At 53.9% G+C, this 26,141-nt stretch overlaps 2 protein-coding genes across 5 annotated transcripts in view; one reads left to right on the top strand and one right to left on the bottom strand.

Moving 5' to 3' along the window:
- The window catches only part of SH3RF2 (SH3 domain containing ring finger 2), a 44,829-nt gene extending 33,083 nt beyond the window's left edge, over positions 1-11,746 (top strand). The window contains exons 5-9 of one of the 2 annotated variants that reach the window (XM_075509480.1): positions 1,051-1,221; positions 3,436-3,662; positions 6,469-6,836; positions 7,800-8,097; positions 11,621-11,746. In XM_075509480.1, coding sequence (XP_075365595.1) covers positions 1,051-1,221; positions 3,436-3,662; positions 6,469-6,836; positions 7,800-8,093 — 1,060 coding nt within the window. In that variant the 3' untranslated portion in view covers positions 8,094-8,097; positions 11,621-11,746. Of the gene's footprint in view, positions 1-1,050; positions 1,222-3,435; positions 3,663-6,468; positions 6,837-7,799; positions 8,098-9,515; positions 9,649-11,620 lie in introns of those variants that run through there. The other variant, XM_075509479.1, reaches the window with a different exon arrangement.
- A 13,056-nt stretch (positions 11,747-24,802) lies between these two features.
- LARS1 (leucyl-tRNA synthetase 1) overlaps positions 24,803-26,141 on the bottom strand; it is a 34,304-nt gene continuing 32,965 nt past the window's right edge. For all 3 annotated transcript variants that reach the window (XM_075510460.1, XM_075510458.1, XM_075510459.1), the window contains one exon: positions 24,803-25,205. In XM_075510460.1, the coding sequence (XP_075366575.1) occupies positions 25,000-25,205 (206 nt within the window). In that variant the 3' untranslated portion in view covers positions 24,803-24,999. The remainder of the gene's footprint in view (positions 25,206-26,141) is intronic.

Genomic DNA, 26,141 nt, shown 5'->3' with positions numbered 1-26,141 from the left:
TTTTAAATAGTATCTGATAATTGCTGTATTGGTCTGTAACATTAATATTTGGGAGCAGATCACATTCCCCTTGAAAAAACCAACAACAATGCAATTCAATTCAATGTGTTACAACGGAGACAAATTAAAGTTCTTTAAAGAACAAATAGGGAAAAGTTTTGAAAAATAGGCCATTTTCTTTTGCTCCTGTTCTGCTGTGTGGTCACACGTGGCTCACTTGGAGAACAGAGCTTCACCACCTAGCCGTAGTCCCAGAATCACAACAGAGGGCTCTAGGGGGATCTCCAATTAATTTCTAGTCCGGTTTCCTCGCTAGCCCAGGGCAGAGCCATATGCCTCCTCCTTTGTCCACTTCATTCTCAAAGGCCCCCAGTGGCAGCGACTGAAGCCCCAGTTTAGCCTCGGCAGGGGACGGTCGCAGGAGGATGAGGGAAGGGAGGAAGGGGGGGTTAACACGCACCTCGCTGCACGAGCGGCGCTCCTCCCCGCACCCCGACGATGCTCGAGGCAAGCAGGTGCAAGGCCTCCGGCTCACCACGCACTTCAAAGGCAGAATGTATTCTTGATGCTATCGCTCGGACGGAGCATCGTACCGGCGCTCTTTCATGCCGCTTTGCCTTAGGACAGGTACGCGCTAGCCCTCAATCAGTTATGTCAACGGAGCACTCGCTGCGTGCAGCTTTCTCCTCCCTGCCGCTCGTCGCCCTTGGCTGGCTTGGCTGGCACTTCTGGGACAGAAGCCGTTGACGGGATCTGCTTTGTTCTCCGTTCCTGTTGGCTCTTCTTTTATTCATATCCCCTGTGGCCTGAAGTTATGAGCAGTTTCTTCCCGGCGAGTTCTTTCCGCAATAACGGCAGCACCCAAATATCTGATGTGAGCTGGCTGAAGAGGCTTCAGGTAAACGGCCACCGCTCGCCCAAAGCCAGCAGCATCAGTTCTTCAGCACAGTTAAACCCAGGAGCTTCGGGATGCACGCCAGCCGTCCCGCACGGGGGCCGTTGCCGCTCCGCGGGCTGCCTTCCCTCCCCGTCACCCCCCTTTCTCCCCAGGTGCGTGGCTCTGCATTCCTACGTGGCTCACGGACCGGACGAGCTGGAGCTGCAGAAGGGAGAAGGGGTCCGCGTCTTTGGGAAAGACCACGACGGCTGGCTGCGGGGCATGTCCCTCGTCACGGGGAGAGTGGGGATCTTCCCCAGCAACTACGTCGCTCCCCTCTTCAGGTCTGTTTTTTCTTACGTGAAACAAAAACGTGCGGAGAGGGGAACGGGTAACACGTAGGATCTGGGGTCCTCTCGTTCCCGCAGAGCAATCACTGCGAGGGACTCCTGCGGTACTAGCACGGGCCAGGGGTTCCTCGCCGGGGCAGGACGACACCCGGCAGCTCTCACTCCTTTTACTTCTCTGTGTACCGGCCCGGCTGCAGGCACCGCGTGGGAACCGCATCTCCCTCCCACCGCCGAGTGCTGCGGCAGGGAGAAGTCAGGGAGCGGAGGGGGCCGGCAGCCTTCCCCTCGGAGGGGACACAGGGTCCGGATGAGCGAACAGCGCAACACCAGCCTTTGTCCGCTTGTTTTAAACCTGGGATTTCCACAGAGACAGCAGCAGCTTCTCCCGCGACTGTTTAATTCAGTCCAGGAGCTCTGGCAGAGACCTGTAGGTGACACAACCGGCACATTTTGATGCGCTAGCCTGGGAGCCAGGATGAACGGCAGCGTGTCTGCGCTCGGACTCGCCTTGTTCCTTTTGAATGACTCCCGTCTTTTTTTTTTTTTTTTTTTTTTTCCCCCTGCCAGAAGGGAAACCACAAGCTGAAGGCTCTTTTAGTGTCAAAATACTGTCTTTAGAGCAGGCATTTAAGCACTGGATACCATTGATCTAACTAAACAAACATGCATTAGGAAGAGCAATTATTAAAATATACAATTTAGGGGAGGAAAAAAAAAATTGCCTGTGCCCTTAGTTCCCCTGAGATACGCTCAGGTTAGGCAGAGAAACGACGAACAGCTTAGAAACGCAGCGCTCTGCTTCGGCAAATAGAAAGTGGGGATAAGTCAGGACACCTCTCCCAGGACCGTGATTTCGTTATTTGGAGCAGGGTTTCCATGGCTGGAAACTCGCTGCGATGGTCCAGCCCCGTCTGCGGGAGCGGGACAGGGACGGACGGGTGCAGGGAGCTCTGCAGGCGATCGCCTCCACGCGCGGGGTTAGAGGACGGCACCGAGGGAGATGGGGGGCATCGCAGCCTCTGCCTGCCTGAAAGCCTTCTAGCGACACATGAGAAATTCACCTTACGCTCCCAGATACTCCCGCCACCATCTGGTTTCTCCCCCGCCTCGCTTCTCTTTCCCTGCTTATACTTTATTCTGCCAAATCGCTCGGTTCAGACCGCAGGTCCCAGTGCTGCTTTAATCCCAGCATTGCCCCCCTGCACCCTCCCCGCAGTCAAGAGCGCTGGCGATTAGTCTTCATCTCTCCAGCTCACTTCTTCCCCACATAGCCGCCGATAACACCGCGGCCCCACCTCACCAATAAACAGAGCAAACAAATAATCGAGAGCACAGCCCAGTCACCCTAACAGCCTCATAAAGCGCTTCAACCACAAGCGCTGGGTTTGGAGCTGCTATTCTATCCTCCTTCGGAAATTTCTTCATAACAAATTTATGCCTGAGTTATTTGATGAATCACTGCTCAGTTATTAAACCATAAATCATTCCTCCGCTCCCCCCAAAAAGGTAAAGAAGAACGAGAGGAATGCCTTTAAGGAGTTAGCAAGAGGACTTCATCGTGGCCCACTCTCTCGGGGAATTTGGAGCGATGTTTGGCCAGGGTGCTGGTGGGGAAGGTTGACAGGGTTTTGGCAATTTAGCGGCGTCAGGTGGAAACAGGAAGATGACCTCTCCAGGGAAGGCAGGGGAGGAGGAGAACCCCGAGAAGCTGCCGTGCACCGGAGAGCTGCCCGGCCGGCGGCGCGGCAGCTAGAGCCGCGGACAGGAGCACAGCCACGGCCTCTGCCCCGTCCCGAGGGACCTGCCCGCCCCAGAGGTGCCTCCCGGGCTCCGGCCGAAGGTGCCATCCCGCACGCTCCGTGCGGGGAAAGGGTAGGGCAGGGGTGGGAGGGAGCGGGTTTGGGGAAACGGTGGAGGGAGCGCCGGTGTCTGGAGGTCCCTGGTGAAATGCCATGGGCTTACTGGAACGAATCCTAACCCTATTCGGGAATAATTTCTTATAAATCAGGTGCAGCAAGATGAAAGCCTTCATTGTAATGGGATCAGAAACCTGAACTAACTGTATCGTCCACAGCGTTTCCCACCAAAGCCCTGACCTGGGAGCAGTGAGGCGCATTAAAACCATTGAGTTCCCACCGGGCCAACTCCTGCTTTCCCTACAAAACCCCAAGTCTAGTCTGAGCTTATTTTCTTTTCTTTTTCAAACAGGAAATCTAATCTCTCCGACTCGAAGATGCCTTCCCTGTACACCTCATGGACGCTATCGACCTCCTCGCTCTCCTCTCAAGGGAGCATCTCAGAAAACGGCCCAAGACAAAGCAGACCTTTGAAGCCGGCGCTGCTGCCCGTGCCCGTCACTTCGCCCGGGAGGAGCGCGGCCGCGGCGGCCTCGGGACAGGCATCGCTGCGGCGCGGACGCGGCAGCGCGCGGAAGAGTAAGAGCTTAGGGGGGTCTCTGGGAGGGAGAAGCCGGACGCGTCCCCCCCCAGACCATACTGGCTGCCTGCAATTAGCACCGGAGCCGTGAAAAAAAGACACGCACGTTGCCAGAACGGCAGCTCTCCCGAGCGGTCCTCGCCAGGGCTGGGCTCCCGCGTCGGGCTGAGCACGGCGCGAGCAGAGCGCAGCCGTGCCCCCATCTCCGCTCCCCCGCGGGCGAGCTGCGGGAGGCAGGCGGCCCCGGCTGACACGCCGGGTTTGCAGACGTGGAGTGACCGCGCTGTCGCCCAGCTGCGTCCCCCCCCCGTGAAACCGGCTCTCGAGCAGGGTCTTTGCAAGGGCTCCCGTTACAGCCGGGCTGCAGCGCCGAGGACAGGCAGCGTTATCCTGCCGCTGGGCAAGGGGCCGCACGCGAAGGAAAACGCCATTTCCCAGGGTGAGCGTAGCAAAGCCTGGCCCTGGCCCTGCCCCTGCGGATCAACCCTCCAGGCTGGCAGGGGAGGGGGTGAAACACACAGGGGGTTAATCCCCTGCAGAGGCGGAAGGCAGGGCTGGGGCGATGCCGGCTGGCTCACCCCAACCGGCCGGCGCCGCAGCTGGTGACCGGGTCCTCAGCAGGCACGGGAACGTGGCTCAAAATGCATTGGTTAACCAAAACCGTTTAAATAATAGAGTAAGGGAGGCCATTAGACGGAAAAGTACCCTTATGGGGCAAACAAAGAAAATGAAATACAAACTCCAGCAAGGTAACCGTGAACTGTACCCAGACAATACTATCAGTCTCTAAAAGGGACTTCTGAGCCACCTTGGAAAGTGTAAACCAGCAAATCCAGCCTTTGAAATCCACAACACCCAGCAACAGGGCACTAAAACAGCAGCTGAAACATCACCACACAGATACGGGGAGAAATAATCCCTAATTATGCACACGCAGCCTTGGGCCCTAAATTAGCTTTTGTCACTCTGGAGAGAGGCTTTGGAATTGTCACAGATGGCTGCGGGAGCTCCAACTGCACGCTCAGAAGCAATTTAAAAAAAGGTTAATTTAGAGTATTATTAGGAATTATTAAGAAAGGAACTCGGAACAAGAGAGTAAAACTCAGCTGCGCCATTGGGGGACTTCTGGCGAACCCATATCCCGAACACTTCACGTGTTTCTGGTAACTCAAAAAGAATATAGTAAACTCAGGAAAAGTATGCAGGAGGAGGAACAAGAGAACAGAATAACTTCTATTTCAGGAGAAAAAAATTTCAGCTTGGAAATATCCGAGATGCATAAAATCATGAATAGCCTGAAGGTGAGAAAGGATACTTCACAAAAAAAAAGAAAGCAGCAGAAGTTACCCAGTGAGACTGTGAAGTCAAAAGCCTTGATGTAGCAGGGAGCTAGAGGGAAAAAACCTCCATGTATCAGCTCTGGTTTTCTTCTCCTCCTCCACAAAGATCCCGTACGTGCTTCTCCCTTGCACGTGCCCGGGGCTGTAGGAAGCACCCTCCCACGGACGGAGGGCAGGGAGAGGGAGCCGGCCCGAACGCCTCCCGCGGGGCCGGCAGAGCAGCCGGCGTCCCACACCACTGGCGTTCCCCAGCTGTGGTTATTTTGGTAATTTTAGGGGTTTTGACTCGGCGCAGAAGAACTCTTCGCGAAGGCCGATGCAGCGCTCGGTCGGTTATGTTCTTTCCAACGAGGCTGGCAGGGTGTGTCTTCAGCCCCAACACGCTGCTCTGGAGTACGTTTCCAAGTGTATTTGGGCAACTACGCGGCGTGTTCTCCCGTGCTTGCAGGCAGAGCTGCTGCTGGCGACAGGCCGTGCCCGGGCAGGGGGGAGGCGTGTTTGCAAAGGCCATTGTCCGTGGGTTTAGACTCGAAATTGGATTTAAGGGTTGTTTTATGTAAAGGACTCATTCCCCTGTGGTGGCTTTGTGGGAAAAAAAAAAAAAAATAAATCAATCTTGCGAACAGCAAGAAACTGCAGAAGAAATAAAGCGTGCAGGAAAGCAGCCGTGGGATGGAGCAGCCAAGGGGGAACAACAAAGAGCCCAGGAGGGCAGGGGCAGGGCTCCGCTGGCCGTTCGTACCTTCGGCAAACGAACCCTGGGGAGGGCGCGGGGAGCGGCCCGGCCCCGCGGGGACCCCGTCCCGGGAGGCGATCCCCAGGGGCTCCCCGGAGGTCTCCGCTCGGGGGGTGCTGGCGGCAGATGTCCTGCGTCACCTAACGCGGTCGCCCCCCTCGCCCCTTCCCGGCGGGGCCGCGCCTGGTCCCAGCAGCTCACGGCAGCGCTTCGCCCGGGCAGCCCAGGGAGCGAGCAGCGCTGCCGCGACCGCGCGCCTCGGGACCCGGGCAGGAGAATCCAGCCACGCCGAGCGGAGGCTGCCCAACCTGGTGTTCGGGGTTAACGCGCCAAGCGTTTGCACCACGGGTATTTGCAGGCCGGGAGAAGGCAGGGCAAGCTCTCAGAAACCAGATCGGTCCTATCCGAGACAGAAGAATTTCTGTGGCGTGAGTTGTTGTGCAGATACGGGGGGGCTGAGGGTTCTGGTTTGTTGGCCCTGCCAGCGTCCAGCAGAGCAGCTGCCTGCCGAGGCGAGGCTACGGAGGCTCGCGGCGTCACCGCGCGCCAGTCCCGGCGCATCAGGGCAGGCGCGTGGCGATCCCTGGGAGCTACGACCCCAGAGCTCCCCGGTGAACGGGGCTGTTAGTGCAGGGCTGTCACCGCTGCTCACTTCTGACTCTCTTGCTTTGTCTGTACCACTGTGGATTCCTGCTGACTTACCTCCTTCCAACGGTTCTTGCTCCCCAGATGGATCCCTGCAGAGGCCGGGGCAGGCAGGGACCCCCGTGCCGGTTGCCGGCTCCCTCAGGCGTCCTCCCACGGCCGCGGCGCGACCTCAGCAGTTTCAGCTTTACCAGCACGTCAGCCCCCAGCCGCACAGCGTCCCGCCGGGAGCTGGCACGGCCGAGGCAGGAACGAGGCCAAGCTTCTCCCACGACGCTTCACCGGCGCTTGTGGTCAGAGGAGGGGAAAGCAGAACCCCCTCTGTGTGCAGCTCGGTGATCCTGGATGCCAAAGACCCTCCAGCAAAGAGCGAGGCGGCTCCAAAGCCACCCGCGTCAGCCCCGCCGTCCATCCTGGTGAAACCAGACACCTCCCGCAACAGCGCCGAAAAGGTACGGCCAGCGGGTACGGCTGCTGCAGAGCGTGCCCCGGTCCTCGTGGGACTGGCATTCGGTGTCAGCCCAGTACTGACCGGGGCAAATCCCTCGAGGGCTTCACTCCATTCCCGCCAGGTTTTCTTCTGGTAGAAATCACTGGGATTGGTACCTGCATGAAGAAACCCGATATTTGTGTTGCTGACCCTGCTGTTCAGATTAAGCCCTTTAGAAAGGCAAGATGCTGCAGGGACCCTTTCCGTGTAAACCAATGTTCGGTCATGATCAAATCTTGAGATGTTTCTGAAGTCTTGAATCAGGCAAGAATCCCACCGAGGTCCCTGAGAGTTTGGGAGCAAATGGGCAAACGCCAGAGCTGGGTGTTAGGCTGTATGTCGGGCTGGTCTCTACAGAGCTGCCCCCATCTCCCCCGCGTTGCTTTGGCCGAGCCATTTGGAAAGGAAATTTCTTCCCCCTCTGGCAGCCAAAGGGAAACTTCATAAAGATAAAATCATTCTGCAAATTGTCCTAGTGATGACTTTCCCTTCCCGTGGCACCCAAAGCGTAATTCGCTCCATGAGTCCCTGAAAGCCCAACGGACCTTGGAGCTCCCAGGAGGAACATCGTCAGCTGGAGAGAAACCGCAGGCTCTCCGTGGGGGGCACGGCAGGACAGGCCACCCTCCCTCCTCGCGTCCTGCTGCCGCCTGCTCTTCCCCCCCGCTCTCTCCCACTAACTCGGGCGACGGCTCTCTGGACCGACGCTCCCAGGTCTCTGATGGCTGGTGGCACTGCTGCACACGCCGTGCCGCTCCCCGGTGCCCTCCTCCACCTGCTATGAGCTGCACCTCACACCGGGCTTCTCCACAGGCACCCTCTCCCCCGGGAAGGAGCCAGCCGCCCTGGGATCCAGGGCAGACCCCAGCGAGGAGGGCGGGTGGCTGCTTTTCCCACCGTGACTCTGGTCCCCTTCTCGTTGCAGCAAGTGAAGACGGTGAGGTTCCAGAACCACAGCCCCCCGCCGCCCAAGCGGCACAGCCTGCAGCCCTCCCCGAGCCTGCCGCGCGGCAGGACGGAGCCAGCGGCCGCGGCGGAGGCTCTCCTGCCAGAAGCCAGCCTGCCGGGCCCCGAGCTGGCCGTGCTCTACTCGCCCAGGGCCAGCTCCAGCCCCCTGCACCAGCGACGGGCGCTGCACCCGAAGGCGCTGTCGCTGGACCTCTCCGGGCAGCTGACCTTCCCTGTCAAGAAGAACTACAGCAGCATTTCTGCAAACTGACAGGGTAACTCCTCCGCTTGCTTTCCTTCGCGCGCCTGCTCCTCTCCTCCCTCCTGCGAGGGGCGAGCACCCCGGACCCCGCACCAGTCTGTCGCCTCTACCGCTCCCCCTCCCGTGGCCAGGGACAGGTATTCCCCATGTCCCCACGGCTCCAGCACCCTTGGGACCTGCAAGTCTGAGGCTTGCAGAGAACTGGGGGAGATCCCAAGGGACCGGGAGGGGACGGGACAGCATCCATCCCTGCACGGGCGAGTCCTGGCCCGGCCCCTGCTGCGCTGAGCGCGGCTGGAGGAGCCCCGGGCCCCGGGGCTGCCGCGAGAGACGTGAACGGTGTTTGCGGCATCCACAGAACCGATGCTCTTTGGTGTCGTGTAAGGCTGCCTGCAAGGTACCGGAGAAGGAGCGGGAGGGGGAAGAAAGCATGCAGGTATCAGAAATAGTTAAGCTTGTTTTGATCTCCTCACTGCTGCAGGAAAGCCCACAGAGATCAAAACAGCGGTTCATTACGGTCCTGCTTCTGCAGGACAAAGAAACCATAAATCAAAATCAGTCAGTTCCTAGCTGACTGTTCGTGTTGCCTTTTGAGGGGGGTTCGCTCAGATTTTTTGTTAGGTTGGTTGCTTGCTTGCTTCTCTGTTTGGTTTTAGTCCAGGAGTTTTAACACAGAGTACAGTTTAAAAGGTGATTTGGAGAGGAAAGAGACAATGGAAAGGGACGTGCCGTTACTGCAGTCACTTAGACTCTGCAGAGGGGGTACTGAATCTTGCTTCTCCTCATTGCTTGGTTTCCTCTGATTACCTGTCAGCTACCTCCTAGCAGTCCATGAGCTCACTCCCACTCCTTCCCACCGCCCACCCATTCAGGTATTGCTTTTGTAAATATCCTAAGTGGAATTCACGGGTTTAAGTCTACGTTGAGATGCATGAAACATTGTCTACGTAACAGCGAGCAGAATTCGGCGTTCACCGTGCCACTGACCCCCCCTCCGCCACAGCAGCGCCCGCGCCAGTTTTCAGCTGACCCCCTTCCAAGCATCCTCCTGCGAATCCTCGGAGCGCAGGCAGGCGGAGAGCTCTGCCGCTCGCCAGCTGGGACCGCTCGCCAGCAAACCCCTGCACAACAGCTTTTGTTTTTCATACTTTGTTTTTATTGCCGGTTTGTAGACCAGCAATTCCCATCCTAGCCACAACCACCAACCGCTAGATCTCCTAACAGCAGTAGCTGTGCTTCGTCCAAAACTGCTGTAAAATCACATCCTTGGTTAAGTGCATACAAAGCCCATGAAATTAACTCCACTGGTCAACGGAAGCTCTCCGAGGCACTGGCACAGCCTCAGAGAAGGACGTTTTCTTCTGGAACTAAGAAAAGGGAATGGATAAAATCATTTACTCGTCTACAGCCCCTGTTCTTTTACTCTTTCAGACTTTTTCTGTTTGTGGAGCTGGAAGCTGGCGTCTGCCTGCAGGGATTTTCAGTAGCGCAGAAACCACCAATGGCACAGAGAAGTTCTTCACCTCGTGCTCTCTGTCACTATTTAAGCTCCTGCAGAAAAATCCTGACAAACTGAAAATGCGCAGTTTGCCCAGGTATAAAAGGCGGTGCAAGCTGCAAATAAGAGGGAGAAGATGACTCTCAGCAATGCCACCTCAAAGGCCGTTGAACGTCTCAGAGAAGACATGCTGGTTCTTTGCTGAAGACTCCTCTCATCCCTTTAAAACTCAACCAGGAAACCTCATAAGCCGGCTCTATAACCAAGAACCCCTCCACTTCTCCCAGGCACATTCAGAAATAAATAGAATTGCATTAGGTATGTCCAGGACCAGCTCGGGTAGTAACTTATAGCGTTGGTTTGGAGGGGAAGCAGGGGCTGCCTGCTCACGCCTGGCTCCAGATGTGATCACTTACTGCACGCTAACGAGAGGACAGGCAGCTTGGAGTGACCGGATCTGAAACCCGCTGACAAAGCATCTAATGCATTTCAACAGCCGACCTCCCGCGAGACTCACGGAAGACGGTGGCATGGGCGGTTGGAGCTACACAAGAATTAATTATGCAGATGGAAATGCTGGCAAAGAAGGAGCAGTAGGAAACGTGAAGCCCAGCTGAGCACTTGGCAGGGACGGCGTGTGTAGGGAAGGAAGGGGAACTTGTGCGTTTTACCGCCCCTAAAAACCAGCGTCCTCATCTCATGCCCGGACGTCAGAGCCAAGGTCTAACGGGACTGCCGTGGTCGTCCTGTTTGCTGAGCAGGGCGACGCGGCTGGGAGCGGGCTGGGCTGTGCCCTGGGGAGGGGGACAGGCCGATCGATCCCTGCGCACGCACCGCGGCTGATGCCGATCCCGAGCTTTTACGCTCTACAGCGAGAGCTCCAGCAGAGCTCAGTGTCCCCGGAGAGCCGGGAAGGAGACGATGAGCCAGGGACTCTGCGACGGCTCCAGAGATCTTCCCTTGTTATCGGGGTTTAACCCTGCCCTGCAGGACCCCGGTGCCTGTTTTGTCGGTGCTCAGAAGGAGCGTTCCTCGAGAGCAGGGAGCACACCAATAACTGCTGACCCACAGGAGGGAGCTCAGTGCCATCTGCATGCAGAGAGGCGTTTGAAGATGAGGGGCAAAAAGAAAACAACGAACCATAACTCACCGGGGGCTTCAGACCGACGTACGTTGAAGTAAGTCACCTTGTGAATTTAATCTACGAGTGGGGCAGGTTTTCCCACGAGAGGCGGCGTGCAAGGCCAGGCAGCAAGGAAGAATTTGAAGTTCAGTTTGGGGCTGCAAAATGAAAAGCTCAGAGAGCAACAGCCAGCAGTGACTGCAGCTCCGTTTCTCACCCCTCGGTCCTGCCACCGAAGCCCAGATACGAGGAGAGACAGCACCTCCTTTGGCCCGACCCGTCAGATGCGCTAAGCTGCGGGGACACCGAGAGCACCAGGAGAAGCCAAAGGTGCTCAGCATGCCTTAAGACTTAACAAGCCATAAAGTCTTTCTGCACATCTGGGCTCACAGCAGCTGGGTACCGCTCACATTATCAGTTCAGAATATTGCCTTTCGTGGAACAAAACCACCCTCTTATCCTCTCATATCAAGACAAACAGCAATAAGGTCTCACAGCACCCACGCGCGCAGGGAAGCCTGCAAAACCATTCGGCCCGTTAAACGATACTGAAGTCTTAAGACAAATAGACCGAAAAGCACCACAAATCTCTCCCAGACTCGGCCCTTAACCCACCGCGTTACGGCAACAAGTGACAGCAGCGGCTGACGGGACAGAGAAGGCTCTGACGCTCGCGCACACACGCGCAGTCACGGGCAACGGCAGGGAAAGGAAGCACCGACGGCGAAATTGGTGCTTTGGTAAAAGAGCAGGCAGCTATTTTGGGACAGATCTCAGTTTCTTGCACAGGATATTTCAGTGCTTTGATGCTATGGTGATAAGTGCCCTAAATATATTCAAAATATGTAGGGAGAGAGAACTCAAAACAAGACATATTTTAAAGCAACAGCTCTAATAAGCATCTTGTTCCCATAGACATACCTGCCCACGGGTTTCATACTGCAGCCCACTGAGCAAAATTGCTAAGTCCTCCTCACCTTCTCCGCTGCTCCCCCGGCAACACGCAGGAGGGAGCATCTGGACCGCGTTATTTCACCAAGGGACACCCCAAGGAAGAGGGACTAGAACTCAGACCTTTTTCTTCCAAAAGCCATGCTAAAGCAGAACCTCCTGGAGCTAACCGGGAGCCAACCGGGAGCTAACCTGGGGCTAACCGGGAGCTTTGTCACGAGCCCCGAGCGAGGCAGCGCCCAACAAGCGGCCCTTGTCGACGCAGAGAAGCTGCTCATGCTGGGGAAGGTGTCGACTGGTCTGTGGGGAGCAATTCTCTAAGCGCACCGGACTCAAACCATCTGTGCTGGCACAGTTCCTCCAACCACCTTCACTCTGCGAGCAGAATCACCACACTGGGTTCCTGGAGCATGAGCAAACTTTGCACTTTTTGTTTCAGCTTTGGGCTGCTGAGCTGAAGCACACTGCATCTTCAATGAGGATCTGCTCCACAGCCCTGTCCCTCTCGGGCTGCTGTCATCCAATTTATTTTTTTTTTAATTGGGTAGGAATGAAAAGGGAGGCATCACATGTTGGCAGGAGGGTGGTAGCTTTACATGGAGGTGGGCGAGCTCTTCAAGGGTTTCTGTTCTTTATATATATCTCTATATATTTAACACCCCTCCTGTCTTCCCACCCTCCAGACTCTCTTCAGCCCATCTCCCCAGTGACGAGAGGTTAGGCATCAGCACTGGGACCCTGCTTTGTCCTTCCCGAGTTGGCCAGGAGGGCCCACGGGGGAAGGCCACCCCTTCGCCCCCAGGCACGTCTCCCCTCCCCAGCGCTCTCGATGCTACGAGAGGCTGCTCCGAGCCCTGGCCCTGCTGAGCCACCGAGTCTGCAGTCCTCTGTTTCACCACAAACCACCACGTGAAGCACAGAGCGCAAAGAAAACGACGTTAGGAAAAGCAAAACACGATTGCCGGTGTACTGCAGCGTAATGTGTTTCTGTAATGAAAACGTATTGTTCGCCGCCGACCCGGCTGCAGGCACAGGCAGCTGATCCGGGCTCTGACCGCCCGGAGCGTTGCGTTTGTCAGTAGAGCGCAGGGAGGGAGCTCTGGAGAAGCGCATGAAGCAGCACCCGGGGACGGAGGGACCGCTAACGTGCCTCTCGCAAGTTCTTGAATTTAGCTTATTTTCTATCTGCTCATTTCTTATGATTAGTTAATGAATGGGAGCCCAAATCAGATCATTCATCAGCCCAGCTTTAATTGCCTGCCCAGCCTGGCAGAAGCCTTGGAGTGCTTCAGTAAGTAACCTGCCCCTGAGTTTGAGCTGCAGTCACGTTTCCTGATGAATTACGAGCGGAGGCAACAGAGGTAAGAAAACATATCGTTAACTAATTCTCTCCACATCCTTCATGCGGAGGATGCCTCCCGGCCCCAGCCAGACACAGGGGGATGCAGAGGAGCCTCCCAGCCCAGCCCACCCGGAGCTGGAGCGCTGGGCCCGCAGCGGACTCTCCCACCGCTTGCCACAAGGAAGGTCGGAGTCACGATGTTCAGCCGCAGGAGGGAATTCTGCAAGGCTGTTTCAGATGGACTCTGGCTGCTGCATCGCTGGCAGACCGCTCTCCTAGGAGCCTGAGAACCGTAGCCAGGCTGGGGCCCTAGCAAGTCCCCCAGGGTCAGCCCCTGCTCGGTGACAAAGAGGATCTAACGATCCCTTGGGCGCAGGACACGAGCCGTACGAGAGGATGCTGCGGTCGCGCAAAGCATTTAGGACCACGGCTGGCCGGGTGCCACCAGAAACCGCGTTGCCCACAGCAGGGGAGGGCCAGGCTGGCGGCTTGGCAGGCTGGGCTGGGGCAGGGGCAGCTCCCCACACCCACGAAGACCAGGAGTGCCAGGGGAGCTCAGCACCATGGGAGGGACCCTGCCTGGCTGCCATTTCTATTCGTCTTCCAGTCACTGAGCCTGTGACAGTCATTCTCAAGAGGTTTTTCCTGCAGCCACAAGGGCTCCTCTTTTTACATGGGCATCAAGGGGAATTTTTTTTTTTTTTTTTTTAACGTGACCACGATTCCAAGAACCTGGGGCTTTGCGGGGGGGAAGTATCCCCATACTGATAGGCTAGTGAAAGACCCCAGTGTGCGGGACACCAGCTATTTACTTCTTTCACTCTCCCAACAACCCTGTTCCCCCTCCGGTAATGGTCCATTTTCTAAAACTATCATTAGAAAAACACCTTTAAGGTTGTAGTGCATTCAGACTTCTAATCCAGGATCTATTCTCAGTCACCAGTGTTGCAATGAACGCTTATTTCCAAGCGGTTTATTTCCTGACTTCATCCTGTTTGATTTTTCATAAGCCACCAAAGCAAAACAAGAACTGTCAAAACACCAAGCATCTCCTCTAGATTCAGAAAATCCAAGAAATTAGCTTGAGGAAAAAAAAAAAATCTGAGCGAATAAGCAGCCTGTACTGACGAGCCCCGCCGCAGCCCTCCCAGCCCGCAGCCAGCCGGCTCTGCCGCGCGGAGCCCCCGAGCCCTCCCTCGGCCGCAGCGGAGCCTGGGAGCGGCCGGAGGGGTGGCCCGCGGCCCGTCGCCCATCCCTGCTCCGTGCCTAGCGCTGGGAAAGAGGAATGCAAACGTGGGCCCCAAAACAGTTAAGGTGGACGCACCGAGCAGCCCGGGAACGTGTATGTTCACGCGTACATTTACCATTATTTTAGCAGGTTTATTCATCGCCCAATAGTTACTGCAGTTCATTTGTGCAACTACAAGTTTTAAGTGTAGTAATAGCTATAGACTTTAAGTTTTCCAGTTTTTTTGCCTTAAGTCTCCGTATCTCCCCCATTTAAAAAGTAACATTTCAAAGTACTCATAAAATCAGTGTTTAGAACCCAAAACCGTCCAGGCGAGGCGACGGGGACTTACCAGCGAGGCCAGCGGGAGCTTGCGCAAGCTGCTCGCTTTGTACCTGTTCCACAGGGAAAGTCGTGAAGGGATCAGAAACCACGCTGTGGGCTGGCACGCGAGATACCCCACGGCGGTCAGGCTGGTGAAGACTGTACGCGTACTAAAAGCGAAGAAAGATCTATTTATACCAAAGTTCCAACCGAAATAAATTGTAAAGGCAGTCGGGATCAACGAAAGGTAATTTACCTTGATCCCCTGCATAACAGACCAGGGAATTTTGTTGTCTTCTTTCTGCACTGAGCCCAGGAAACATTATAATGAAATGTTACAGCCATGCTACTATAAATGAGAAAACAGAAATTACTATTTTTACATGTATATGTTTAGAAACAGTAGGGTATATAATCTTCTCTTATTTGGTGATGGGTAGGAGGAATAACTAAAATACATACATTTAGTTTATTGTTCAGAGACACTTGTACAAATTCAGTGATGCTTAATATTTTTTCCATGATGTGAAGTTCATTTTTTAAAAAGGTTTTTTCAATTTAACATACTATTAGGGAGAAGAAAGAAGTCAATAAACAAAAAAGATACTCATTTTCTGTTTTGTATTAATCCTCAAGATATTTATTTTGTATTGCTGTAACTGAAAAACGATGGTTTAAAAACATTTTAAGTTTTCAGAAGTTTATTTGTCTAAGTTTATAGCACTAATGTTTAGATCTGTAGCCTGTAGATTAATTAAATTAATTGGAGCCGAATGGGTTATGGCACCTTACGCCCCGGCAGCGGCAGCGCTGAGCTGCAGCGCGTGCACGGCCAGCGTAGCTGCTGGCCTGCTGGGGGGCCCCGAGGGAAGCTCACGTCTCGGTCAAGCTTTCGGCGCCCGACGCGTGCGGCGTTCCATCCGTGGAAGCTACTGTGTTACCATTAAAACTTTTTGCATGAAAAAAACCAGGAATGTTTATTTTCACTTTCTTATTTCGAGTTGCTGTTTTGCTGGTTGGGAACGAATGGGTTACCTGGCGCTGGGGTTGGGAACAGGAGCTCTGCTCTCCGTCTCACCAGCCAGGTTCCAGCTTGGGCTCAGTTTCAGCCGGTCTGAGCTCGAGCTCCTGCTTTCTGGTTTTGATGCTCTTTGCCCCCAGCCGGAACCTACAAGCAAATATAACGATAATATTTAGCATTGCTTGACTTTTTTTTCCTTTTTTTCTTTTTAAAGTGCTTTGAAACCTCTGGCCAAGAGGAGAGCACAGCGCTTTACTCCACTTTACGTGGTTAGAAGCGAGTCCCAGGAGGCAGGGACAGTCAGGGCGCGGGGACGGGACCCTGGTCCTGCTGCCAGCCGCACCCCTCGCCGACGCACCGCGGCACTACCCCTTTGCTATAAACTCTCCAGCTGCAGAACGGGGGGGTCACTGCTGCTCTCCCACGAACAGCAAATAAACCTGCACCGTTTTCAGATCACAAGTCCCAGCTGAAGACGGCAATTTAGGTTCACACTCTCAAAGCCACTGCTGGGTCAGGAAGCTGATGTGATACGAGGATCTGGCAGAAGCAGCGGGTTATTGGGCGTTATATCCAGGTTTAACACACGGGGGTTATTGGGCGTTATATCCAGGCTTAACACACCGGGGTTATTGGGCGTTATATCCAGGTTTAACATAGCAGGGTTATTGGGCGTTATATCCAGGTTTAACACACCGGGGTTATTGGGCGCTATATCCAGGTTTAACATACAGAAGGGGACGAGAAGCAGCAGAGAGAGAGACCGCTGTAAAATACTCACGCACTTTATTTTTAAAAACATGGCATTTTGCACGGTGGGTGGTGAGGGAGAAGGACTGGATGGACAGAGCGAGCCATGACTCAGGCTCCCTCGCTGGGAGGCTTTTTAAGGAGGACGCCCTCAGCGAAGCAGCAGCGTCCGTCCCCGCAGGGTGCGGCCGGCGGCAGCTCGCCGCGCCAGCTCTCGGCCCGCTTGACCGGCAGCGGGCAGGCAGCAGCCGGGAGCGCCGCCCCGTCTCCACCGAGGGTCCCCTGGAAGGAGGGGCAGGGTTTACACGTCGACCAAGGACCAGCTTCTCCACCGCATCCTGCACGTCCTACCGAGATCACTCCACAGCAAGAGTGAACCCATGGGCCAGATCCAGACCCGCTCCAGTGAGTTACCCCGCGCTTGGGAGCTGGGGTAGCTCGTTTCAGCCCGTGACCTGGAATCCTCCGCCCGGTACACCTTCAACACAGGGAAAACAGATTTTGAGGGGTGCTGGACACCCACAAGTTTCACTAAAAGCAGGACGTGAGGATGCTCGGTGGGTGCAAGCCCTTGGCTGCGTCTCCCCCTTGGCTTGAAAGGGCTCCCTGCTCCCTGCCGCCCTGGTTGCACGGCAGCGTACGCTGCACGGCATCACCTCGGGGCTACGCAGTCGTACAGCAGCTGCCGAGACACGCGATCCTGCTCTTACAAAGTACTTGAAAAACATGAGTAGTTGCTTGGAGTTGCCATTCCATTATAAAACAAATGCTGCTTTTGCCTCCGCGCAGGAGACAAGGCAATTCCTTAGATTGAATGCATTAGTTCTGCTTTAAAAATGCATCAAGGTAACAGAACAGATTTTCAGATCAAAAAGGAATTTGGCTGCAGGATCCTGCACAGGCCAGGGCAAACGGGGGGGGGGGGGGGGGGGGGGGGGGGGCAGCGGCTGGGATCCATCTTCTCCGGGACTGAGCCCCAAATGAACTTTCCACGTTTGCATCAATGTAACGAGATCACTGTTAAGCGCTGTGCTCAGGGACATCGATCGTGGCCGCGGCAGCGCCTCTGGGGAAGGGGACATGGGCGGGCAAGGGGGGCCCTGAGCGAACCCCCCGTGAGGGAAGAGCTCTCCCCCGGCAGAGACCGACCCCACTTTGGCACCTCTCCCCGGCTCAGCCCGCAGGGCAGCAGGGCAGGCACCGGCACCGCCGGTAGCACCGGGCCGGGCTGCGCCCCAGGCACGGACGTCCCAGGGCACGGCCAGCACCCGCAGCCGAGGGGCGGCCGAGCAGCGCAGCCCAGCTCCAGCGGCGGGGCAAGCGCGTGTGGGCAATAAATCTGCACAGTCGCATGCCCCAACGCTTTTAAGGCTGCTAGACAGGAAAAATCTCAGCGGAAGTTCTCAGACCCCCAACAGATTTACACCAGAGGAAAACAGGGACGTTTTCTACCTGCTAAACCTTGCTTCAACTCCAACAAACTCCCCGGATTTAGGGCAAACGCTGTCTCCAGCACTGGACCGAGTCCCGCCACACGCGGGGTCCGGGTGTCACCGTCTCTGCCAGGTGAACTGGTGCTTGAACTGGAGGAACGAAACCCTTTGCTAGCTGTATCCCCAGCAGCAGTGAAGACGGACTGCAAAGCCTGCGAAACGCTGGTGCAGCAGAAACAAAGGAGAAACAAGCACGAACTGCATCATCCTCGCAGCGCCCAGGAGGGCAGCGCCGGCTCCCATCCCGGCGTTTAGCTTTCTCTCTCCCTGCTGTTGCCTGAAGGGAATCCAATAGCGCTTTGCTATCGCAGTCTCTTGCAAGTTGTTTGCGTTGCCTTTCGTCTGCAGTTCAGGAGTAAACCCATGCAGCACAACACACCATCTCCAGCAGAACCAGAGCCCTCCCACCTTTGCTATGGAACCACATGGTTTAAATCGGGTTTATAACAACACTAACAGTACTCTACACAATGTACTATTATAACAATATAATGCTTCCTGTCCTGTTAACTCACCGGTAAGTCCCTGTCTACGAAACCCCTGCAGTATTTAAGTGAGTTCTTTAAAAATGCCAAAAGCTGGGAAATAAGAGGGCCTCAGCCCTCCCACCGCTCCGAGGAGGAGACCGCCTGGGTTTGTGCCTGAGAGCAGCTGGCACGGCAAGAGAATCAAAACCCGCCGAAGGAGGATACTTTGGGTTGCACAAGAAGGATATTTTAGGTTGTACAGAGCAGAGGTTTGGAGGTCAGAGCTGCACCCCCAGTTTTAAGTAATTAGCACGTGTAGCACATTCTCATGACCCAATTGATCCAGCCAAAAATGGAAACCACAAAAGCATCAACTGAAAAAACGATCAAAAGCCTGGTTTTGCCTTCTCCACCCGAGATCCTGGAGCAGGGGAAGGCGCGAGGCAGGAACTGCTGCCCGCAGCAGGGCCCCAGGTCCCCGGCACCGCTGGGCTCCCTGCGGACGCCCCAGCCCCGGCGCTGCCGCCGCCCCAGCCCGGGCTGCTTCGCCGCCGCGGTTGTTTCGGGTCCAGCAGACGTCTGCAAACCCCAGCTCCCACGGATTCAGCCAAGGAGCATTACAAACCTCCCTCCATCAAGTAAGCAGCCCAGCTTTTCGAGCGGTGTCAGAACAAAACCCGAAGAACTATTTTCAGAAAGCACTGCTGAAGCGCTCCGTGCCTTTGAATCTAACTCACGTCCTTGATGCAAATTAGCGGTGATGATTTTCTCCTCCTCACACATTATGAAAGACATAAAAGAAACCTGGAGGAAAGTAACCTGACCCCCGCCCAAATAAAGAGAAAAAAGGATGCAAAAACCCAATCTGCTACTACAGAAATAAAACATCAAAAGAAATAAAATTTTTTCCTATTAGACACATATCTCTGCTTAATGGATCAGAAATTACTCTAACAGCCGCTGCTTAAAGATCAGAGGAGCAACGACTGAACGCCCGTTACGCCACAGATAAAACGCGGGTTTGCCTCCCTGCAGCTTCCCGCGGTGCTCGGGCACCGGCCGGGGCGCCGGCGTTGCAGCGGCCGTGCTTCGCTGCCAGAGCCCTGCCCGCAGGCGGGGGCATCGCAGGCCCCGAAACCCCCGGGGCCACCGGGTGGTTTGCAGGGAGGCTGCGGCGGTCCCGGCCCAGCCCCTCCCGGGTCACCCTGAGCCGCAGCTGGTGCCCGGGCACCGCGCGTGGGCCAGGCGGCAGGAACGGGCCCGAGCTCGCTGCCATCTCGGCGTTCCTCTGCTGCGGGAACTACGGAGGCGTTCAGGGAGCAACAAGAAGCCACGCAAACTCCTTCAAATCGCCTTGTCGCAGCAGACGTCGACCAGGTCGGCGGCCCAGTCCCCGCCGCGGCGGCGGCCACGCTGGCTGGCTGCTCACGGACCGCCCGGTGCTCTGCTACGCACTGGAGAAAGGAACAAGAACACACAAAATTAAAAGACAGTGTCTATTTTTAACCACACACACTACGTATTTGGAGTGACCCTGTGGGGGAGGAAAGAAGATTCATGGGATTAGCGCTGCCATCTTGGTTTATTTTATACCAGCTCCCTTTCAAGGATTGGCTTGCTCCTGCGTCCCCTTGCCGCTGAGCTCCACACCGCTCTCCACCACCCTCCAACACCTATGGCGAGGCCCGAGCGCTTCCAGAGCGAATTACCGTACCCGCAAGGACTTCAGCACCGCACAGCCGTATCGCCACAAATTACCCCTTGGATGCTGAAAGCCGTGCTGCGATCAGATCTCCAGCTCTCCAGCCCTGGTAACGTAACAAACCAGTCACGATTTCGCTGGAAGGGGCTTCAAGGGCCCATACCGATTTTTCCAGGGCGGAAGGTTTTGGTCGGGTGCTGGCAGTGCCGCTCTCTCACCGGGCTCCCGAGCCCCAGCAGCCCAGCGCACCGCCCGCAGGGGCAAGGCAGTTCAAGAACCCATCGATACGAATGGTGATGCTCAAAAGTAGGGTACAGATACTGAAAGGGACCATTCTAAAGCAACCTCACCAGTAGCTGTTCCCGGGCAGCTCTCCCGGCTCGGCGGCCGATGTGCATCTCCAGCTCTTGCACGACGATTTCTGCCGCTCCCCGCTTCAGCGGAAAATAATTCACCAAAGGTCACGCAATCCTTCTGACACGATAAGGCACTGTGGAAGAATAACTGTTTCTGCTTTAAACAAAATATAGATTCTGGATACTTTGCCGGTGCCACAGAGTCAGTAATTATCCCTCCTGCCAGCAAAGCCTGGAGGGATTAATAAACCGCTTTGAACTGAATTCCCGAGCAAGAGGAGCCCTGCCCAAGTCTCACTGCAGAGAGGTATTATACAGCATAATATGCAGCAGTCAGCTTTTGTTTCTCATCAGCTATATGGTTTCTATATAGATTTTTTTTATGTATATATACCAGATTATTTATAATGTTAACGAAGGATGGGGCTCCTAACTTTACTCCTTACTTGAGACCAGAAAGAAAAGAAGTCCCATCCTCAGGCGCTACCCAGGAAAGAATAAATGGCGACGGGACCTCAGGGACATTCATCCTGTCAGCGGAGCAACGACTCCCAGCCAGGCGCGGGAACAGATGCCTCAGCACTGCACGGAACAGATGACGTCACCACACTCCATGCCCTGATGTCACACCGGGTCCCACGTGCTGGGACCGCTCCTCGCTCCCCTCTTCCCCACCACCCCGGCAGCAGGAGGCTCTCAAATTAAAGCGTTCAACTCAACTGGGTTTGAAGGACGGGGCCAAATCCAGCGGACAAGAAGGTAAGCGCAGCTTTAGCGCATCCGCAAGGCGGCCAAGAGCACGCTCCTCCCGTAGAGCGTGCCTTGCTAAAACATACCCAACCCAGACCCCGCCAGCGGGTGAAAAGCAGGGCAGCGCTTTGCTAGCGCCAGGGGAGATTTACCTCACTAGGCGTTGTGCGTTTTGTTTTTAAAATGAGACAAATTTATCAAGTACCTGCAGAACAGGCACATGGAAGGAACAGGTTTCACGGTGCCTTGGTCGCCCATTGCTTCCTTCATGATGGGAACGACTCCTGGCTGGACGCATAAAGGAGACGACTTGACCTAAACCTGCCGCTTCTCTCGGACGTGCCGAGATGGGCAGCAGAGCAGCAGATGTATTCCTTCCACCCTGGAAAACATCTGCAGAGAGGAAAAGCCCGCTTTGTGTCTTGAGCCGATCTCCCACTGCTGACATCGCCGTGCAGCCCGGCTCTCTCCAGCGTGGCGTGGCATCGGGCGATGCAGCTGGTGGCACTTGCTGTTCCTCTGAACTTTTCCAAATATTTTAACTTCCTTTTGTAAGAAGTGTTACTTGTGCCTCGCAACATTTCGGAGAAAAGTGTCCGTGCGTTCTCCTGAATAGCAGAAAACTGAAGGGCTCCAAGCCAAGGAAACATCCTACGATGCTACAGCAGGGAACTGGAAGAGCCGGGAAATAACAGCAGCACCCTGTTCTTCACAGCTGCGCATTTATCTATGTCAAAAACCGGCTCAGTTAAACAGAAAAAAGGTTCCCTTCCCAGATTTCTCTAACCAAAATCATAACATGAAAGCTGCTAAGTAAGGCCAGAATTTTGTTAATAATGTGGGAAATCTAATACCAAGAAAGCCTCTTTATCCTGTTACTAGCTTTTTTTGGGAAAAAATGCACAAGAACCAGCGTAGCAGTGACATCTCCTGGAAGCCAACAAACCATCCTAGAAAACAAATCCAGCTTTTTAGCTCTATCTTGCTCATTAACCATCAGTTTGGCTGATTCACTTGAACACTGAGACTGTAAGAAATACCATCATTGTTTAACTTGCCCCTCGGGGGGGGGGGGGGGGGACGGGACAAAAAAACAACAAAACAAACCAAAAAACAAACCACACAAAACCCCCCCACCAAGGAACAGCACGCACACCCCCTCACTTTACAAACCAGCTCTCCCAAACATCTGTGGGAAAGTCTTTGCTCTCTGGATAGTTGCTGAAGCAAAAAAAATGATAGAATATGAAAGAGTAAGGAAGCAATAGTGTTCTAAAACTCTGAACTAGTTTTTATCTGCTCAGATTATCTGGCTGCTGCTTTGTCAAGATATTAGATTTTTATCGCCATAATCCCTGCTTCTTGGAACTAATAAAGCTGCTTTTGTACAAGGAACTTAAGGAAGCCTTTCTGATCAGCTCACCTCACCCGATCCGCAGCCGCTCTTTGTGCTGATCAAGATGCACGGACGCGGGAAGAGCAGCCACCGACAAGTTACAAGGGGCAGCACGAGGGTTCCAGTTCCACAACGCATTGCCTGTGCCATCACGTATCCAGTGCCAGCCTTCTTATCCGGAGACAACAGAGCAAATCTTGCATCCGCCTCAGCCTGTTTGGAAACCCCAAATCCTTTTTCTTGTCTTCTCTAAGAGACTTCTGCTTGCAGCCTTCGAGCCAAATTTGCTCAAAGGGAGCCAGCCAAACAAGAGCGATGTTCAAGACCCCTGGTTTTGTGAGCACATCGACCCCTCGCCACTTGGAATCTTTGCCAGACCTTTTAAACCCCCTCCCCGCGCTGGCCGGAGGCACTGTCTCATGCTGTCACAGAGCTCACCCGCTTACCCACAAGAGAGCTGGGTCTGAAGTCCCCAGCACAGCGGGTATTTACACTTTCCACCCTGGTGGCTGAAATTCCTCCTCCAGCGAGCGCAGAGTTCAGATCGGGTTCCTGTTCCTGCCATGACAGACGCTCAGGAGGCTCCGCAATCGCAACGCGATGGAAGACCTCGTTTTCCTACCGCCACGCTGCTGTTGGGGAGATGCTGGGGCAGCCTGGCTGGCTGGAGGGAAAGGGGTGCCAGCACTGGAGGAACGAGGGGACCTCTCCGCTTTCAACCCTTTGCACTGGAAAGCCACTGTTACAGAGCAAGAAACCCAGAGATGATATCTGGGCGTGAAACAGCCACATACCAAACAGAAAAATGGAGTTCTCGAAGGCATGTACCAGAGCAGCACTAGCACAGGCATCTCGCCATCACGCTCTGAAAACGGGCTCCGAACACCTAACGAAAACAGCCACATATGAGAAGTGCCACTGGATACGTGCTGGGGTTTATTTTTCCAGTTTGGAAGGGAATTCGCTCAGACTACGCAAAAGTAAACCTTTAGCAAAGAACCAAGTCCCGGCTGCAGCGGTGAAGGGATGTGACTGGCACACCACTGCAGCCGGGTCCCCGCAGCTCCGGGTCCCCGCGGCCGCGCTGCGGCCAGGGCTCTTCTCTCCCAGAGGCTGCACTGCGAAGGCACCGCCAGCTGCCCACCAGTCCGGTGCACCGAGGGACAGGCTCACCTGAACCAGCAAGCAGACACCTCTGCCCACCGCAGACATTCCTCTTGCCCGCTGGTATTCCAGCGACCTAAAAGGCCCATCAGGTTAGGGCTGGGGAAGTTTTCCTCCCAAGACCCTGCGGCAGCAGCAGGAGTATTTAGCCTCGACCCTTCCACCTGCCGATCCCCCGCACCGGGGACTGCCTTAGACTATGGAATCACCTTTCTTGTCTTGACAAGCAAACCTTTTTAGAGAACCGCATTAGTATTTGCTTAGCGGGACCAGGGAGAAGTGACAGCAAAGGAAAGCTCGTATTGCATCTGTATAACCACAAACAAAACCTGCCTTTTCAAAGGGCTAATAAAGGGAGGGGCAGAAAACGGCACACTCAGCAGTGCTGGGCGCTCTCAGTACAGCAGTCTTGGGCTCTTGCGCTGCTCTGTCCTCCCACACCGTAACATATTATTAGAGGAAGTTCAAACGTTAAGCCATGTGGAGCATCAGGAATTGTGAAACTGCCAAAGAGCAATGGTGCAGAACAAAGTATGCTGTTTGTCACCAGCCACTTTGTTTGTCACCATGTTTGTCACCATGAATTTGCAGACAGAAGTCCTGAAGCTGTGTGTGGTGATTCATAACTCAAAAAAGGGAAAAAGCAGCCTGCGATAGCCCTGAAATGACCAAAAAATATCACCATTTCAAATCTATGAAAAGAACACTTAACCTTTCTACTTAAAATAGATTTATGAATGGTTTTATGAAAGAATAAGAAAGGAAAAGTTAGCCTAAGTCAGTCTTTAACAGTGTTTGCAACAGCTCATTTTAAGAGCTGAGAAGCATGGAAACTTTCCTATTTAACTCTTGCTTAAGAGTTCTTCAGCATCCAATTCCTTCTGAACTGCTAGTCCGTGTAAAAGTGCCCGAGGGGTGTTCAGTCACCTGGGTCACTGAAAAGTAAAATACAGAAGTGTGCAAGCAATTTTTTCCCCTCTATTGCAGGAGATTTACAAGCAACTTCTCTACCCAGATCCCAGCCTATTTCGGAGGGAGAGGAATTCTGAGTGCGGTACTCTAGTTTGCTTCTGAAAACACTGGCCACAGCTGAAAAGGAAGATTCGCCATGTTAACATTCAGGATAACTGCTCTCTTCAAGAAAAGCCAAAGGGCCAGAGGAAAATAATTTTATTATATCCACATTTAAAAGAGTAGGGGTGAACTTGCATGCAAAATTAGGTTGGTTTGGGTGACCTTTTTTCTTTTTTTTTAAATAGAACAAATTCTCATCTTTGTTCATTACAGATGCTCTCAAAGTCACTCTATGAACTTTCTCACTGCCAGGGATCAAGCCAGGTACGCGCCAGTTTAATGAACCAGATAAACAATTGTGTCACCAATGTCCTTTGTCAGGCCATTCTCAGTAATGCGAACATGTTTCTCGTCCAGGTCAATGTGGAAGATGGCTTGCTCCAGAATAGGCGTTTTCTCTGCTTCTTCTTTGCCAAGGACTGGAACACGGCGCGGCCCAAGCACAGGATCATCAAACCTCATCAGCTTCACTTTAGAGAGATCTGCAGTAAAGAGACTGGCTAGTCAGGCTACGGGATCTACGCACAAGCTATAGTATCTACTGAATTAATCAAAGCAATACTTAATACTGGGTGCTTCTGTAACTGCCCCAGGAAATACACTCTCTCGGGAATAACACTCACGTTAAGATTTACAGCCAATACAAAGATGTCATTCAGTGGTTACACAGCAAGTTACCAGCAGAAGTGGGGATGAACCACACCAAAATACCAAGACCCAATACCACACTCCGAGCGCTAATTTTGCCTTATCTGGCTTTGGGACAGCTACGAGTAACTGAACAGTTATGGTATCATTTTCTGAGGAATGAATTTCAGAGACTGGGAGAAAGGGGAAGGTGGGAGTTGTTTTAAATACAATTCCCTATTAAAATGCACGCTAATAAAAGACTACTAAGCAGACCAAGAAAAATCTCTAGGAAGCCTGTGATCTTTCAGCCAAGCCTCCCTCCCAGTACAACCTTCTCACCCTCGTGCACCAACAGAACAGGGACACCTTCTGGAACAGAGTGAGAAAGGCACTGTTTGATCTCACTGCTTTCCAATCATTTCAAAGCAGAAGGCTAGTAGATATGCATACACATCTACTATGTACACAGTGCACTTCCCCCTGCCTGTATTTTGCTACGTACTTTATCATTTATTCCTCTCTGTGTGCACATCACCAGTATGTAGCTGTCTTTGTTCTACAGATAAACATTAATATAAACACAAGCTGTTGAAAGATACAAAAAGAAAAAATCACTCTGCTGTCACAAGCTTTTGGATGAGGTCCAGTTTTCCTTTTATACCCAGCTCACAGTGCTTCAGATTTGTTTGATTCTTAACTCCTGCATTCTTCAACAAAAACACAGCTGCTGTTCCTTTAAGAAAGCTATTTTCATTCATTACACTAGCCAGAAACTTAATGCTTGTTTC

Source organism: Mycteria americana, chromosome 8 (assembly GCF_035582795.1).
Source record: "Mycteria americana isolate JAX WOST 10 ecotype Jacksonville Zoo and Gardens chromosome 8, USCA_MyAme_1.0, whole genome shotgun sequence".
NCBI lineage: Eukaryota > Metazoa > Chordata > Aves > Ciconiiformes > Ciconiidae > Mycteria > Mycteria americana.
The sequence above is the reverse complement of the archived record's forward strand: the minus strand, read 5'-3'. Positions and strand labels throughout refer to the sequence as shown.